Below are 12,777 nucleotides of genomic sequence, written 5' to 3' on the forward strand. Positions count from 1 at the left end.
CATTAGCAATTTGAATAGCGAGCTCTGGACCTGGTATAGATGGTCAGAAACACACACCTGAAGCTATACCTACACCACATGTGGGTGAACAGGGACACTCAGCTGACATCAAAGGTATTTATGCCTAATTTAATTCCAGTAGAAACATTCCCATTTTAAAAAGAAAAGTCTTAATATCTTGCTTAATTTTGACAGCAACTATAATAAATTTTCTCAGTAATTTTTCATGAATTTGAAATAGGAAATTTCATGTCTCTAATGAAAGATGTTACACATCAATTACAAAATATAAACTCTTCTTTTGTTATATCTCAATAAATATAAATATGCCTCCTTTAAAAGGAGGTCACAGAATACTAGTAAGAGATAATCCTACTTGGAGCTCTTCATATCTTTATATTCACATTCACAATTCATATTCAATTAGATCATTTCCGTAATATCAGTTATTTGGCTATAAACAATACATAAGATTTAAAGAAATATCCAAATCCTTAGTCAAAGTTCCTTACGCATCTCAGTAATAGATATCATAGGGCCTCAATAGCAGTCCCCCAAGACCTCAGGTCCTATTACCTACAACCTGTGAAAGTTATCTGATATAGTAAGATCTCTGCAGATGTTATTAAGGATCCTGTGATGAGGAGATTATCCTGGATTATCTAGGTGGACCCTAAACACCATTACAAGCATCCTGATAAGGCAGTGGGTCAGAGAGATGTCACACACACACAGAAGAGAAGAGATAATGCGACCATGGAGGCAGACACAAGAGAGATGCAGTCACACGTCAACCAACGCCAGCAGCCACCAGAAGCTGGAAGAGACAAGGAATGGACTGTCTGTCCCCCAGGGCCTCCAGAGGGAGCGCAGACCTCCTGACAGCACCTTGACTTAGTCTTGGTGGAACTGGTTTTGCACTTCTGGCCTCAAGAACTGTGAGAATAAATTCCTGTTGTTTTAGGTCACTAAGATGTGTTGATTTATCACAGCAGCCTCAGGAAACTAATGCAACTATAACTGCTATTATCTCAGGATAATATATTGAATTTTTAAATTAAATTAGTAAATTTGGGGATAATGAGAGATTCTTCAAGCATGCTGGGGGACTCTGGGAAGGGTTTTTGAAAGAACTAGGCCTAGAAAAATGTAGAGTGTTTAAAATTTGAAAAGCCAAGAGAATGCCTAGTCCAAGGGACAAATTTAAACTACATTTAAAATCTTTCAGAAAATAATTTCTCAGTAATTATCAAGAGCATTAAAGTACTTACTCCCTGATTCAGTGATTCCACTACTAAGAATCAATATGAAGAACACATGCCACAATCAGATCAAATTTTATGGATTAAGATGCTCCTTGTAGCACTTATCTATAACATCAAAACTAGAAACAATCCAAACATCCAAGCACAGAAGAAGAGTTAAGCCAACCACAGTACACCTCCCTGGATGAACATCTTACACATCCATCAGTGTATACAGAACAATGTTTGAAAGAATCTGGGGGGAAAATAGTATGTATTAATATTATATGTAAAAAAAAATGTGAAAGAATATACACATTATTGCTTTTAATTCTTTTTTTAAATGCATAGAAAAAAGAACAGAAATAAATATACAGGATTATAGCTGACTTTTTCCTTCTTTCAAATTTTTTTTATTTTTTACCAGTTTTACTAAAATACACCAGACACACTGAGGGCAGAGGGTGCTAAAAAAGGGGTAGTTGGCAGGTACAAATGCTCCAGTTTTCTGGATGACTAGAAAACATAAGAACAATTCCTTAGCAGCCAAAACTGCCAAATGCCTTCAAATGCATCACATCACCTACAATGACTGAATCTCCACGAGTCGTGCAGGAACAGATATCACCATCACTTATTTACACTGGGAGCACAAGAAGTTTTGGAGTCCACTCAAGGTCATCCTACATAAGCAGGAAGTGCTGGGCCAAAAGCCACATCATGTCATTTCAGCCGGGGGGGGGAGGGGGGCCTGAATCCCCCTCTCCCTGATGACAGTGGAGCAGCAGAGCCAGGATTAGTCAGGGGGAGTGGGCAGCTCTTCTTATCAGAGAGCTTTAGGAAAACAAGGTTGAGGCCTCAAATCCATTCTGACTGGCTGATATTTAAGTATGGAAATCCTATCAGGTAAAATATCTCAGGTTTCCCTATAACCCTTTCACATTCATGAGTAAGCCAAGATATAAATAAATCAGACTTTTACAAATATTGCCTACTACATATAACTATAAATACACAAGAGATAATCTTTCAAATCAGTACCATCTCTTCATTTCACTTATTGATTCAGGATATAGATTAATTTATTGTTCCAAGACTCTCCATACAATAGGGTCTTAGTCTGTGCACTTAATCATTTTAAAACATATTCTAATATTCTAAAAGCCAACAATTTTTGGCAAACATCTGCTTTTCTTATTGGGACAAGTAAAAAAATAACTCCTGCAAAACTCTACAAACTTAATGTAACCTAAAACATGCAAAAAGAGTATCAGAACTACATAATTACATTTTTTCCAAAATGTTTACATTGTCGTTTAGATTCAAGAATCAATTTATAGGCATTTTATATATGTAAACACACTCCAGAAAGCTTTATTATTTTTTTAGTAGTTTTGAGCTTGATAAGTTCCTAACACTGGAACATAATCAAAGAAATGCTATTTGTAACTAATTGGTGAAAAAATGATCAAGCTGAAATTAGAGCTAGTTTTGAACTTTCAGATTTGGATACAGCAAACTCAGAGCATCAGAAGACCAATCACACAAAACAACTATCAAACGTCAATTTAACAAACTCCATTCTCACACTCTTCTCTCTCTGCACTGGAACAGATGTTTTGATCATGAAGCCTAGATTTAACTTTCAAAAATATTGTACCCATGGGCTCTGCACACATGCACAGACATATATATCACTGATTTGAGAAGTTACATCAATTTCAACAAAACAAGAGGATAAACATTTTTTCAAACCTCTAAAGAAAGATGTTATTCATTTTTATTCTTCGAGTTAGTATTAGTGAAGATATATTTTTTATAAATCTCCAAAGAGCTTTTAACCAGGACTACATCATGAAATGAAAAATAAATCTCTAGAAGTAGAAAGTCTTTTTGCTATCCCTGATAAAAGATTGCTTGTTACATATAAAAAGTCATACCAGTGAGAGTGGTCACAAAAGACACTCTCCAAAACATATTTATGTCACCAACAGAACTCAACTCAAATGCCAACCAGAAGTTCTCCCGAGAAACCCTACAGATACACACAGGTTAATTTCCTTTCCTTTTAGGATTGCTATGTTTGTATCACATCTTAGCATTAAATAAAACATATGGTACGATCGGTTTTGCCTATTTTAGAATGTTCATCTGATGATTTCCAGTAACTGAACACAAAAGAAACATAACGGTTTAGGAAAAGTTCTGATTTTTTTCCTTTAAAAATTAAGTGCTATATAAAGCATATTTCTGATATCCACCAAAAAGACAAATGTCATACACCTCATAAAGACCAGAGTATTTCTTAACGATTACTTAGAAGTGCCATATGTTCAAATCTAATCAATACATTTTATGTATATACCTGCAAGCAGCCTGTAAGACACCAAAATCAAGATAATTTTCCTTGGTTCAACTGCCTGATAGAGCAACTCCTGAAAGAACCTGAATATAAAATCTAACATCAGAGCTGCAGTACAGCAAACTAAGCCTTCTTCATGAATGGATCTTTAGAATTAACAGGTTTTTACCTAAAATCTCCCTACTTTTGTTAAAAAGAAAAATAGAGACAAAACATTTCAACTTTCTCAGAGATTATAAATCAAAGAAAAATTGAAGGCAGCTACATAAACAGTCCACCGGCTGCATCTGTTGTGTATGACACAATGATCTCTAATGGGGAGCATTTAGCCTATTCACCTCTTTGCTGCCATCTTTGAATAAACATGTCTTGAAGCACCATTAATCTAAGCAATGAGGGATATTTTCCTTTCAAGAACAAACACATTTTCAACTTTGAACCAGCTATACAAATGTAAAACCAAGAGAAAAAAGAATGTTGTGATACTTGTTTACATTAAAAGTTGGACATGATTCTACCAAGTCTCTCCAAAGAGAAGTTACATTAAAGACACTGATATTAACTGTTTTCTTCTCTACTATTATTCTTCTGTATCATGATACTTGCAGAATAACTGTTCTGCCCAATCCTCAGAGAACTAAGAGGAAGAAATTTGTAATTTCATCATGGATTTGATATAATTTTAAAAACCTGATAACGATCAAAGGACTCTATTTATATAGCCATTTTAAGAAGTAGGCTAAAATGTGAAAGAACAAAAAAGAAAAAGAACTGGCAGCTTCTCTCAGTATTCAGTGCTTAAGATTACCAAGTTTGAAGAAATACAAGTTTTACCTTCTTCAAATAATTCCAAAATAACCAAAAGTCAAATCAACAACTCTTCCCTATGATAAAAGTGATCAAAAGATGTGTCAAGTAAAATGCAGGTCCTGTTTTATAAATATCTTTTAAACTGTTCTATTGGGAGCAATAAGCAACATAAACTATTCTCAAAAGGAAATCCTTAAAGAGCCAATCCTTTAAAATAAAAAAGGGACAAATATGAACTAAGATCACAACATTGCCCTGAGGCTATATGGAAACTTCTACATAAATGGTAATTAGGGCTGCTTTCTTCCTTTCTCTCTCTCTCTTCTCTCTCTCTCTCCTTTCCTTTCTTTTATAAAGGCCATAATGGCTGTTTGGTGAGGGGAAATAGGTGGGGAAAGAAGTATAAATGCTCACCGTTTAGGAGAGGCTGGTCTACGCCAACATATTGGAGAAACTGTTCAAGAACAGTTGATCCATGTGAAAATGTAACCCCTGAAATGCTGCCAAGGTCACAGAGACCCAGGGTGATCTCTGACACACAATGAGGACCATTTGTGCATTTGTAAAGAGAACTTGGTAGTGGGTTATTTTTACATCATGCATTTCATTGCAAGCAAGTTGGGAAAAGAAAATGCAGATCAGTTGTGCTTTTACAGTATTTCATTTCACTATCCTTCTTGTGGGGTTACTAAAATACTAAAGTACCCTGCTTATGAAATACGTGTGATGTCTTTCAAGGTGGGAGTTAGCAGCACTGTTTTTAAGTGAAATATGAGAGCAACATTACAATTTCCAATTTCAATAACTACATTAACATGACAAGGTTCTCAAGAACTGCCAAAGACAACACAAATGGACTGTTTACCTTGAGCAGCACATTTCACTGTGGGACTCAAATTGTGTACCTCAGCCCACTTTCTGTTGTTATCCATTCCTGACTATGCCACTTAGCAGTAGGTTCTCTCCACCATTCTCGCCTTTCTTCAGATCAGTACCTTCCAATTACCTCTTGCCTTCTACTGGTGGTTCTCAGGAGGCCGTTTTATAGGAACGGGGAGGCACTAAGAAGTTTCGCCTCAAGTCATGTGAGGCTCCAGCTATAGAACACTGAGTGAACCCAGCTCCTGAGCACTGAATGAAGAACACTTCCTTCTCACCGATTAGAGAAAGCCAATTTCAACTTCTGTTTATGTGAGAAAGACTCAGCTGCTTTTTATCAGCTTGGTACTTAAATGTTTCCCAAATTTGTGAAATGAAGTAGTAGTAGTCATATTTTCTCTAGGAATATGAATGTATTTCTTCTTGGGAAGCCCACACACAACATGGTAAGTCCATTTTCTACAAATTTACCATTTAAATATTTAAAAGGCACTGGGGTAAAGCCTCATTAAGAACCAAAATGGCCCATTACTACGGACAGAGACGGCCTATCCTGGGACTGACTATAAACACTGAAGGGCAGAGTCTAGAGGCAAAGGAGAATGTTAAGTTTGAGAGTTTCCTCTTTAACAAGGTGAACACATTTTTTCAGTTTTTGGACATTATGACTTACTATTTCTCATTTTTTAATCTTCTCGTGTCTCAGATTATAAAGGAAAATTTATTATTTATTATTTAATATTATTGAGGAATATTTTTAAACATGTCACATTACTGTATTTTCCTTTTGCTAATATAAATTAGCAACAGTCTGTCAAGAACAAAAGTAAATTGTTCTTATAGTCATTAATAACAGTTACAATTTATTATACTCTATAGTGCTAAATTCTTTACAACTGCAATCTTCATTAAAACCTTGTAGAACCGATATTCCCACTTTACAGATGAAGAAACTGAGGCTCAGAATGTAAAATTACTCACACTGAACTCCATTTTTATTATATCACATTTCCTTAAGAAACAATAGCCTCAACCCATTGACAAAATGTGCCAAAATATTCAAACCTTGATTTAGGAGCTTACCTAATAATTTCTTAAAGATTTTCGACAACCTATCTCTAGGAATTCACCTATTCAAAAGTTGACAGATAAATGGAATCTGAGAAAAGAATCTGGGATAGTTTCCCCTCTCCTCCTAAACAAATCCTTGTGGATCTTTGAAGGTCCAATTCAGGGATCATGTCCTCTCTAAAGTTTCATTACCCTCCATACTGATATAATTACTTATTTACCAGGTTATAGAATTTATTTAACTATTACTTATGGCTAAAAGTTATTCTTTTTTATTTTTCTTTTGTCCTCAGCTCCCAGTACAATATCTGGTATGTTTTCAATAAACCCTTGTGTTCAATAAATGCTTGTTGAAAGAACACATGTGCAAATAAAACAGCTCAGCTATATAATTATGAGTACAAGTCAAACCTTGTGTTAAAGCTTCCTAAACTTCAACACACATGTGAAACAACCTGGAGATCTTATTAAACTGTAGACGGATTCCAGAGGACTGACGTGGGACCTGAGATCCAGCACCTCCAGTATCTCTCTCAAGTCTTGACATTTCTGCTGGTTTTCAGACCACCCTTTGGGTAGCAAGGACTCAAACTACTGGGATAACACATCCCAAACTTGGTGAATGCTGTGGAAAGCCATATGTTCTTCTTGAATGTTAACCTCTATTTAGACCTGGCACCAAACCTCAAGTTACTAAACTTAGTAACTAAGAGCAATTATGTGTTTATGTGTATTTCCTAGATGAGACATAAGCTTTTTTGAAAAGGACCATTCTTAATGATGTTTGTATTTTCAGTCCCAAGAGGCAGGACAGTACTGTATATGTAGGGGGGATTCAATTTAATATCAGTTAAGTAAATACAAAATTAAGTTCCCAAGGGTAAAAGCTATCATTGATTTGTCTATCTCTCTGTCGCACTGCTTGGCTTGGTGCCTCAAACCCAGGAGGACCTCAGTAAATCAATGCTGAATGAATGAACTAGCAAACAAACCATTCCTACTCTGTAAATCATCGGGTTTTTATCACCCTGATCAATGCCAACTTTTGGCACCTGATAAAAATTCAGACTGACCCAGTAAGCCCTAGACATTAAAGAATTTGCAATGTTGTAAGGATCATATAAATGATCTCTTAGTTGTTCTATTTCTGAACGCTACCTTTTTCTTTCAAATGCTACACACACTTTCATTCCCACATTTCCTTGTTGCTGTGCCAGGAGGGAAATCTGTGGCCACAAATGTTTTGTTTTAAGCTCAGGATTTACTGCCACTCCAAAAACCACTAGGACCAAAAAGATTAGTGTTAACCGTATGATGGAAGCCGCCACGATCATTCTCTTCCCACTTACTTCTTGAGTATCAGGGTCTTAGCCTTACATGCACACAAAAGTACTAATCTAGGAAAATATGAACGAAACTTTACATTTATTTCCTAAATGCACTTTGTAAACCAGCTTTTGACATCAGAAGGGAAGAGAATTATCTGTAGAAAAATGTTTCTCATAATATTCAAGAGAGGATGTGACTGTTTCATTGAACCAAGTTTCATTGGTTTGTCTCTGTATATTTCAGTAAATTAAGATGAACATGGTATGTACTATGGGAAAGTGCTAAACGTGTTTAAGTTTCTAATATACCAAACAAGTATTAAGCACCCACTACATACAAGGCATACATTAGGGTGTTGTTACAAATACAAAGATAAATATCCCAATAAAGCTTTGAGAAAATTCATACAACAAAACTTCACAAAAACAATAGAAAAGAATTTAAAATTTATTCAATTTTTACTTTTAAATTATTCACTTACTACTTTAAACTAAATTTTAAAATAAAGTTTTAAGGACAAAGTTTTAAGGACATACACTGGGCTTAAAAAGATGCAGTATTTGTCTTTTCTTTTAAATACTCCGCTATGGAATGAATTGTGTACCCCCCCAAATTCCTATGTTGACGCCCTAACTCTCAACGGGATGGTATTTAAAGATGGAGCCTTTGGGAGGTAATGAGGTTTAGATGAGGTCATGAGAGGGGGCCCTGCGGATGGGATTAGTGCTCTTATAGGAACAGACACCAGAGAGCATGCTTGCTCTCTCAGTCTCCCCTCCTGCCCACCCCAAGTGAGGATACAGTGAAAGATCAGCCATCTACAAGCCAGGAAGAGCGCCCTCACCAGACCTACCAGGCTGGCACCCTGATCTGACACTTCCAGCCTCCATAACTAAGAGAAAATACATTTCTGTTGTTTAAGAGACCAACTCTATGATATTTTGTTATGGCAGCCTGTGCTAGTACAACTTCTCTGCTTGCCTTTTATACCTTTACATAAGAATCATTCTAGGCCATGATTATGTAATTTAAATGGCCACGAATGTATTTTTTATGATTTAGGAGGAGTTCTAGAAGTGGAGTCGGAGTTAGTAAATAAACATTCATTCTTCAATTGCCAAATGTTCATAAATATTCGAGAGAGAGAGAGGATGAGAGAGAGAGAGAGAGAAAACTCTGCATTTATTTTACCAAGTAACCCAGAATTCTGCTTTGGGTGAGGGGTTAGCTCATTAGCAATCAGCGCAGACAGGCAGACATTCCCCTACACAACACCTCTTTCAGCAGCATCAGAAAGAGAATGCTTTTTGCATGTGTCACTTCTCAGGTCCAAGCCTCTAGCACGCTTCTTGTTATATGCAATTAGCTCCATGCCAAGATTTAGTACATTTCATAATAAATCCCTTGACCGCATTAACTGCAGGCTTGGCAAAGATGGAAAGGCTCTATTCACGAAGGCAGAAAACAAGCCACAGGACTTACCCCACAGCAAAACTCACTTGTTGGATGCCAACACACTACAATTTTCAACTCCTGCCATGCTCTTCATCTCTCCCCCTCTCTGTGGGGTGGAGGAGGGGACAGAAAAATACAAGCTGCCATGTGACTGTGATTAAAGAGCACATAAGAGTGAAAAAAGCTACAGACAAATTGGGTTTGTTTATTTCCTCCTCCTAAATCTTGTTACTAGCTTGTTCCCTTGACTAGTCCTCCAAACCCACCCACCCCACAAAAACTCAAAATCACTTCACAGATGAGATCCAGAGTTTAGCTCATTTAAACAGTTACCATCTGTTGCTCACAGGAAACCTGGCTCCTTCTCAGGTTCCCCATTTGGGAACACTAAGGCTGTGGGACATGACAGTTACTGTGTGTGGGAAAGCTCTCCGCAGGACACCAGCACCAATGGAGAACCTGACGGAGGCTCAGGACTAAGCAGCACCTCCTCTGTTCCTATCAGAACAAAGAGTAAAGCCTTTATTATTTCCAATGACCACTTTCTGTTCTGAAAGAACCAGAACCAGCACTGCAGAGTAGAATATGCACGAGCTCTGGAGCTGCACAAACCTAAATTTCAATCTTAACTTTCCATTTTACTAATCTGAGCCTCAGTTTCTTCATCTGGGAAATGGAGATAACACAGAGTTATCAGAGGGCTTAGACACATTTGACTCAGAAAACGCCTATCATGTAGAAGATATTTGATAAATTCTAGATATATTGTGACATATGACTGAAAAAAATTTAACCACAGGCAAGTTAAGATAAAAATATAGGGGAACCAGCCCCATGGCTGAGTGGTTAAGTTCACAAGCTCCGCTTTGGTGCCCAGGGTTTCACTGGTTCGGATCCTGGGCGCGGACATAGCACCGCTCATCAAGCCACGGTGAGGTGGCGTCCCACATAGCACAAACAGAGGCACTCACAACTAAAATACACAACTATGTACTGGGGGGCTGTGGGGAGAAGAAGAAACAAGAAAAAAGAAAGAAGAAGAAGATTGGCAACAGATGTTAGCTCAGGTGCCAATCTTTGAAAGAAAGAAAGAAAAATATAGGAAGGCAGGGGATAAAATATCTTTATTAAAACTCCATTACATTCCTTCTTGGATAATACATTTGGAACATCACCACTGTACTACTTCCAATAAAAATTCATTAGGAGGGAGGTCTCTCTTCGATCTCACATGAGCAAGTCCTGCACTGACATACTAAAAGGACTTCATTATCATTTCTTTCTCATTCTTTGAGGCTCCAGCATACACTTAAGCAAAGTAAGGCTCCTGAAGCCAATATTTTACTTTTTAGATTACTCTTATTTCAGTTTAGTATTGCAAAATATAAAATTTAGAATGTTTTAATACTGGTAAAATGTCAGGTTTTCAGAGTAAGAAATAATAGAGAAAGTAGTTTCCTTAGAGAGCTATCATTATTAGGTTTTCTAACAACAAAATCCAACGAAACAATTCAATCCCATGAAATAACCTTATAATAAAATATTTGAACTTCAGACTAGCCTAGAAATTTGGGGTCACTGGTCACTTTATTTATGGGTGCAAGCACAAATTTACAGTCAGTCTTCTTCTATCTTGACCCCAGCTTTATCACTTACCAGTTCTGGACCAAGTTACTACTTAATTTCTCCATGCTTTAGTTTCCCTATCTGTAACATGATTAATAATAGCTCCTACCTCATACAAGTGTGAAAAAATGAACTAATGTTTACAAGGTGCTTAGAACAGTGCCTGGTACATAGAGAGCACTTAGTACTGTCATGACTGTTATTAGTCATGCTATTATGATGATAAACCATCCTATAGTCACAACTACTTGCATTTGCCAAACACAGCCTACATTTTCCTGCCCCTGTGCCTTTAGTAAGAGAATTTCACCTACAATGATCTTCTTCTTCCCCATTTTCGCCTGTCAATAATCCTCCCCAATTCTCTGAGACCCAGATCAGAAAACACCATCTCCCAGAAGGCCTTCCTCCATCCTCCCACTTGTAATTTACCATCAGCCCTGGTACCACCATCAGACTGTGAAAAAGATCAGTAGATACACACAGTATTTTTTAACTATACATACATAGAGGGTACAAATGAAAGGGGGAAGGAAAGAAAGGAGCTATATTACATTATTCCTTCATTGTCTGTCTTCCATTTCCAATACTTTCTTTTTTTTTTTTTTTTTTTTTCAAAGATTTTATTTTTTTCCTTTTTCTCCCCAAAGCCCCCCGGTACATAGTTGTATATTTTTTGTTGTGGGTCCTTCTAGTTGTGGCATGTGGGACGCTGCCTAAGCATGCTTTGATGAGCAGTGCCAGTTCCGTGCCCAGGATTTGAACCAACAAAACACTGGGCTGCCTGCAGCAGAGCACGCGAACTTAACCACTCGGCCAGGGGGCCAGCCCCTCCACTTCCAATACTTTCTGATTTACTTTGCTGTTTATGTCATTTGTATTCTCTTTGATACTGCCTTTCTTTGATATGTCTTATTTTCATTTGAGTCTATTCTCCCTTGGGTGCCTTGTAATTTATCTTTATTTTCTAGATAATTTTCTCTTTTTCTTCCATTTATTTCCTGAGTTCAATACTTACATTATTTTTCATCTTTCCTTTTTGGTTTTTAAGTTAAAGTTGGGTTTCATATTCTTAAAAGCTCGTTTAATATATTGAATTCTGTTTGGATTGCAGACATAGTTTTTTTTTTCCTACCTCTAGGTTGGTTGTCAGGACAGGGGAAGTATTTTCCTCCACTTGATTATGTTGTTGATTCCCGTGAAAATTCCTTTCCCAATTTTCTTCAATAGATCTGTATAGATTTTACTTTCCTTTCGTTCATTTTGTAATAATGGAATATTTTGGGTGCTCTTTTCTGTCAGTCTGGCAAAGTCCAGGTGCTTCAGCTGGTTTGTTTCGTCCATCTGTTAGTTTACTTGACTTGGGGGTGGGGGTGGGAGTTGTCAGTCCTTCAAGACTGTGGTTTTTTGTTTTGTAGAACCCAAAATGTACCCCCTTCCCTCTTTACTCCTTCACCATTCAGTTGCCAAAGAACCCTTCTTACTTCCTTTTTCCCTTTTCCCCTCCCTGAAAAGCCATGCATTTCTCAAACTTTCCCATCAAATTGTTGGTCTGGCCCTTTAAATAACACCGACTTTTAAATCCTTTCTCTGAAGTCTTGCTCTGATCTTCCCAGTTTCTTTTTTAGTGTTTTCAGGTTTGGGTTGTATCTAGTCCTTGTGGTGGTCTCTCCAACTCTTCCTCAGGGTCCCTCGTAAGCATCACTCTTCTTCTTCCCAGCAGTTGTCCTCAGGCTGCGTTTGTACATTGCAAAGCTCTGCCCCATGAGCATAACAGTGGACCAGGAGTGTGCAGGACAGCAGGCTTCACGTTACCTCCATCTCTACATCTTCTGTCTTCAAGTAATGTTGAAAGTGTACTTTTGCATAGAAATTTAGTAGTTGTAAATTTGTTTCATATCATTTGGAGAGGAGATTTGGGGAGCTTACCTACTACACTACCCTCCATTGTCTTCAGCTACCTGGAAGATCTATGGTCACTTCTAGAAAATGTTTCTCATG

At 37.3% G+C, this 12,777-nt stretch overlaps 1 protein-coding gene across 12 annotated transcripts in view; it reads right to left on the reverse strand.

The window, feature by feature from the left end:
• Positions 1-12,777, reverse strand: part of BMPR1B (bone morphogenetic protein receptor type 1B) — a 377,788-nt gene that overhangs the window by 255,296 nt on the left and 109,715 nt on the right. Inside the window, exon 1 of one of the 12 annotated variants that reach the window (XM_070262218.1) lies at positions 5,282-5,433. The exons of the other annotated variants lie outside the window; for them this stretch is intronic. Within the exon in view, the coding sequence (XP_070118319.1) occupies positions 5,282-5,348 (67 nt within the window). The 5' untranslated portion in view covers positions 5,349-5,433. Of the gene's footprint in view, positions 1-5,281; positions 5,434-12,777 lie in introns of those variants that run through there. 12 annotated transcript variants of the gene reach the window in all.

This window comes from Equus caballus, chromosome 3 (genome assembly GCF_041296265.1).
Source record: "Equus caballus isolate H_3958 breed thoroughbred chromosome 3, TB-T2T, whole genome shotgun sequence".
Classification (NCBI taxonomy): Eukaryota; Metazoa; Chordata; class Mammalia; order Perissodactyla; family Equidae; genus Equus; species Equus caballus.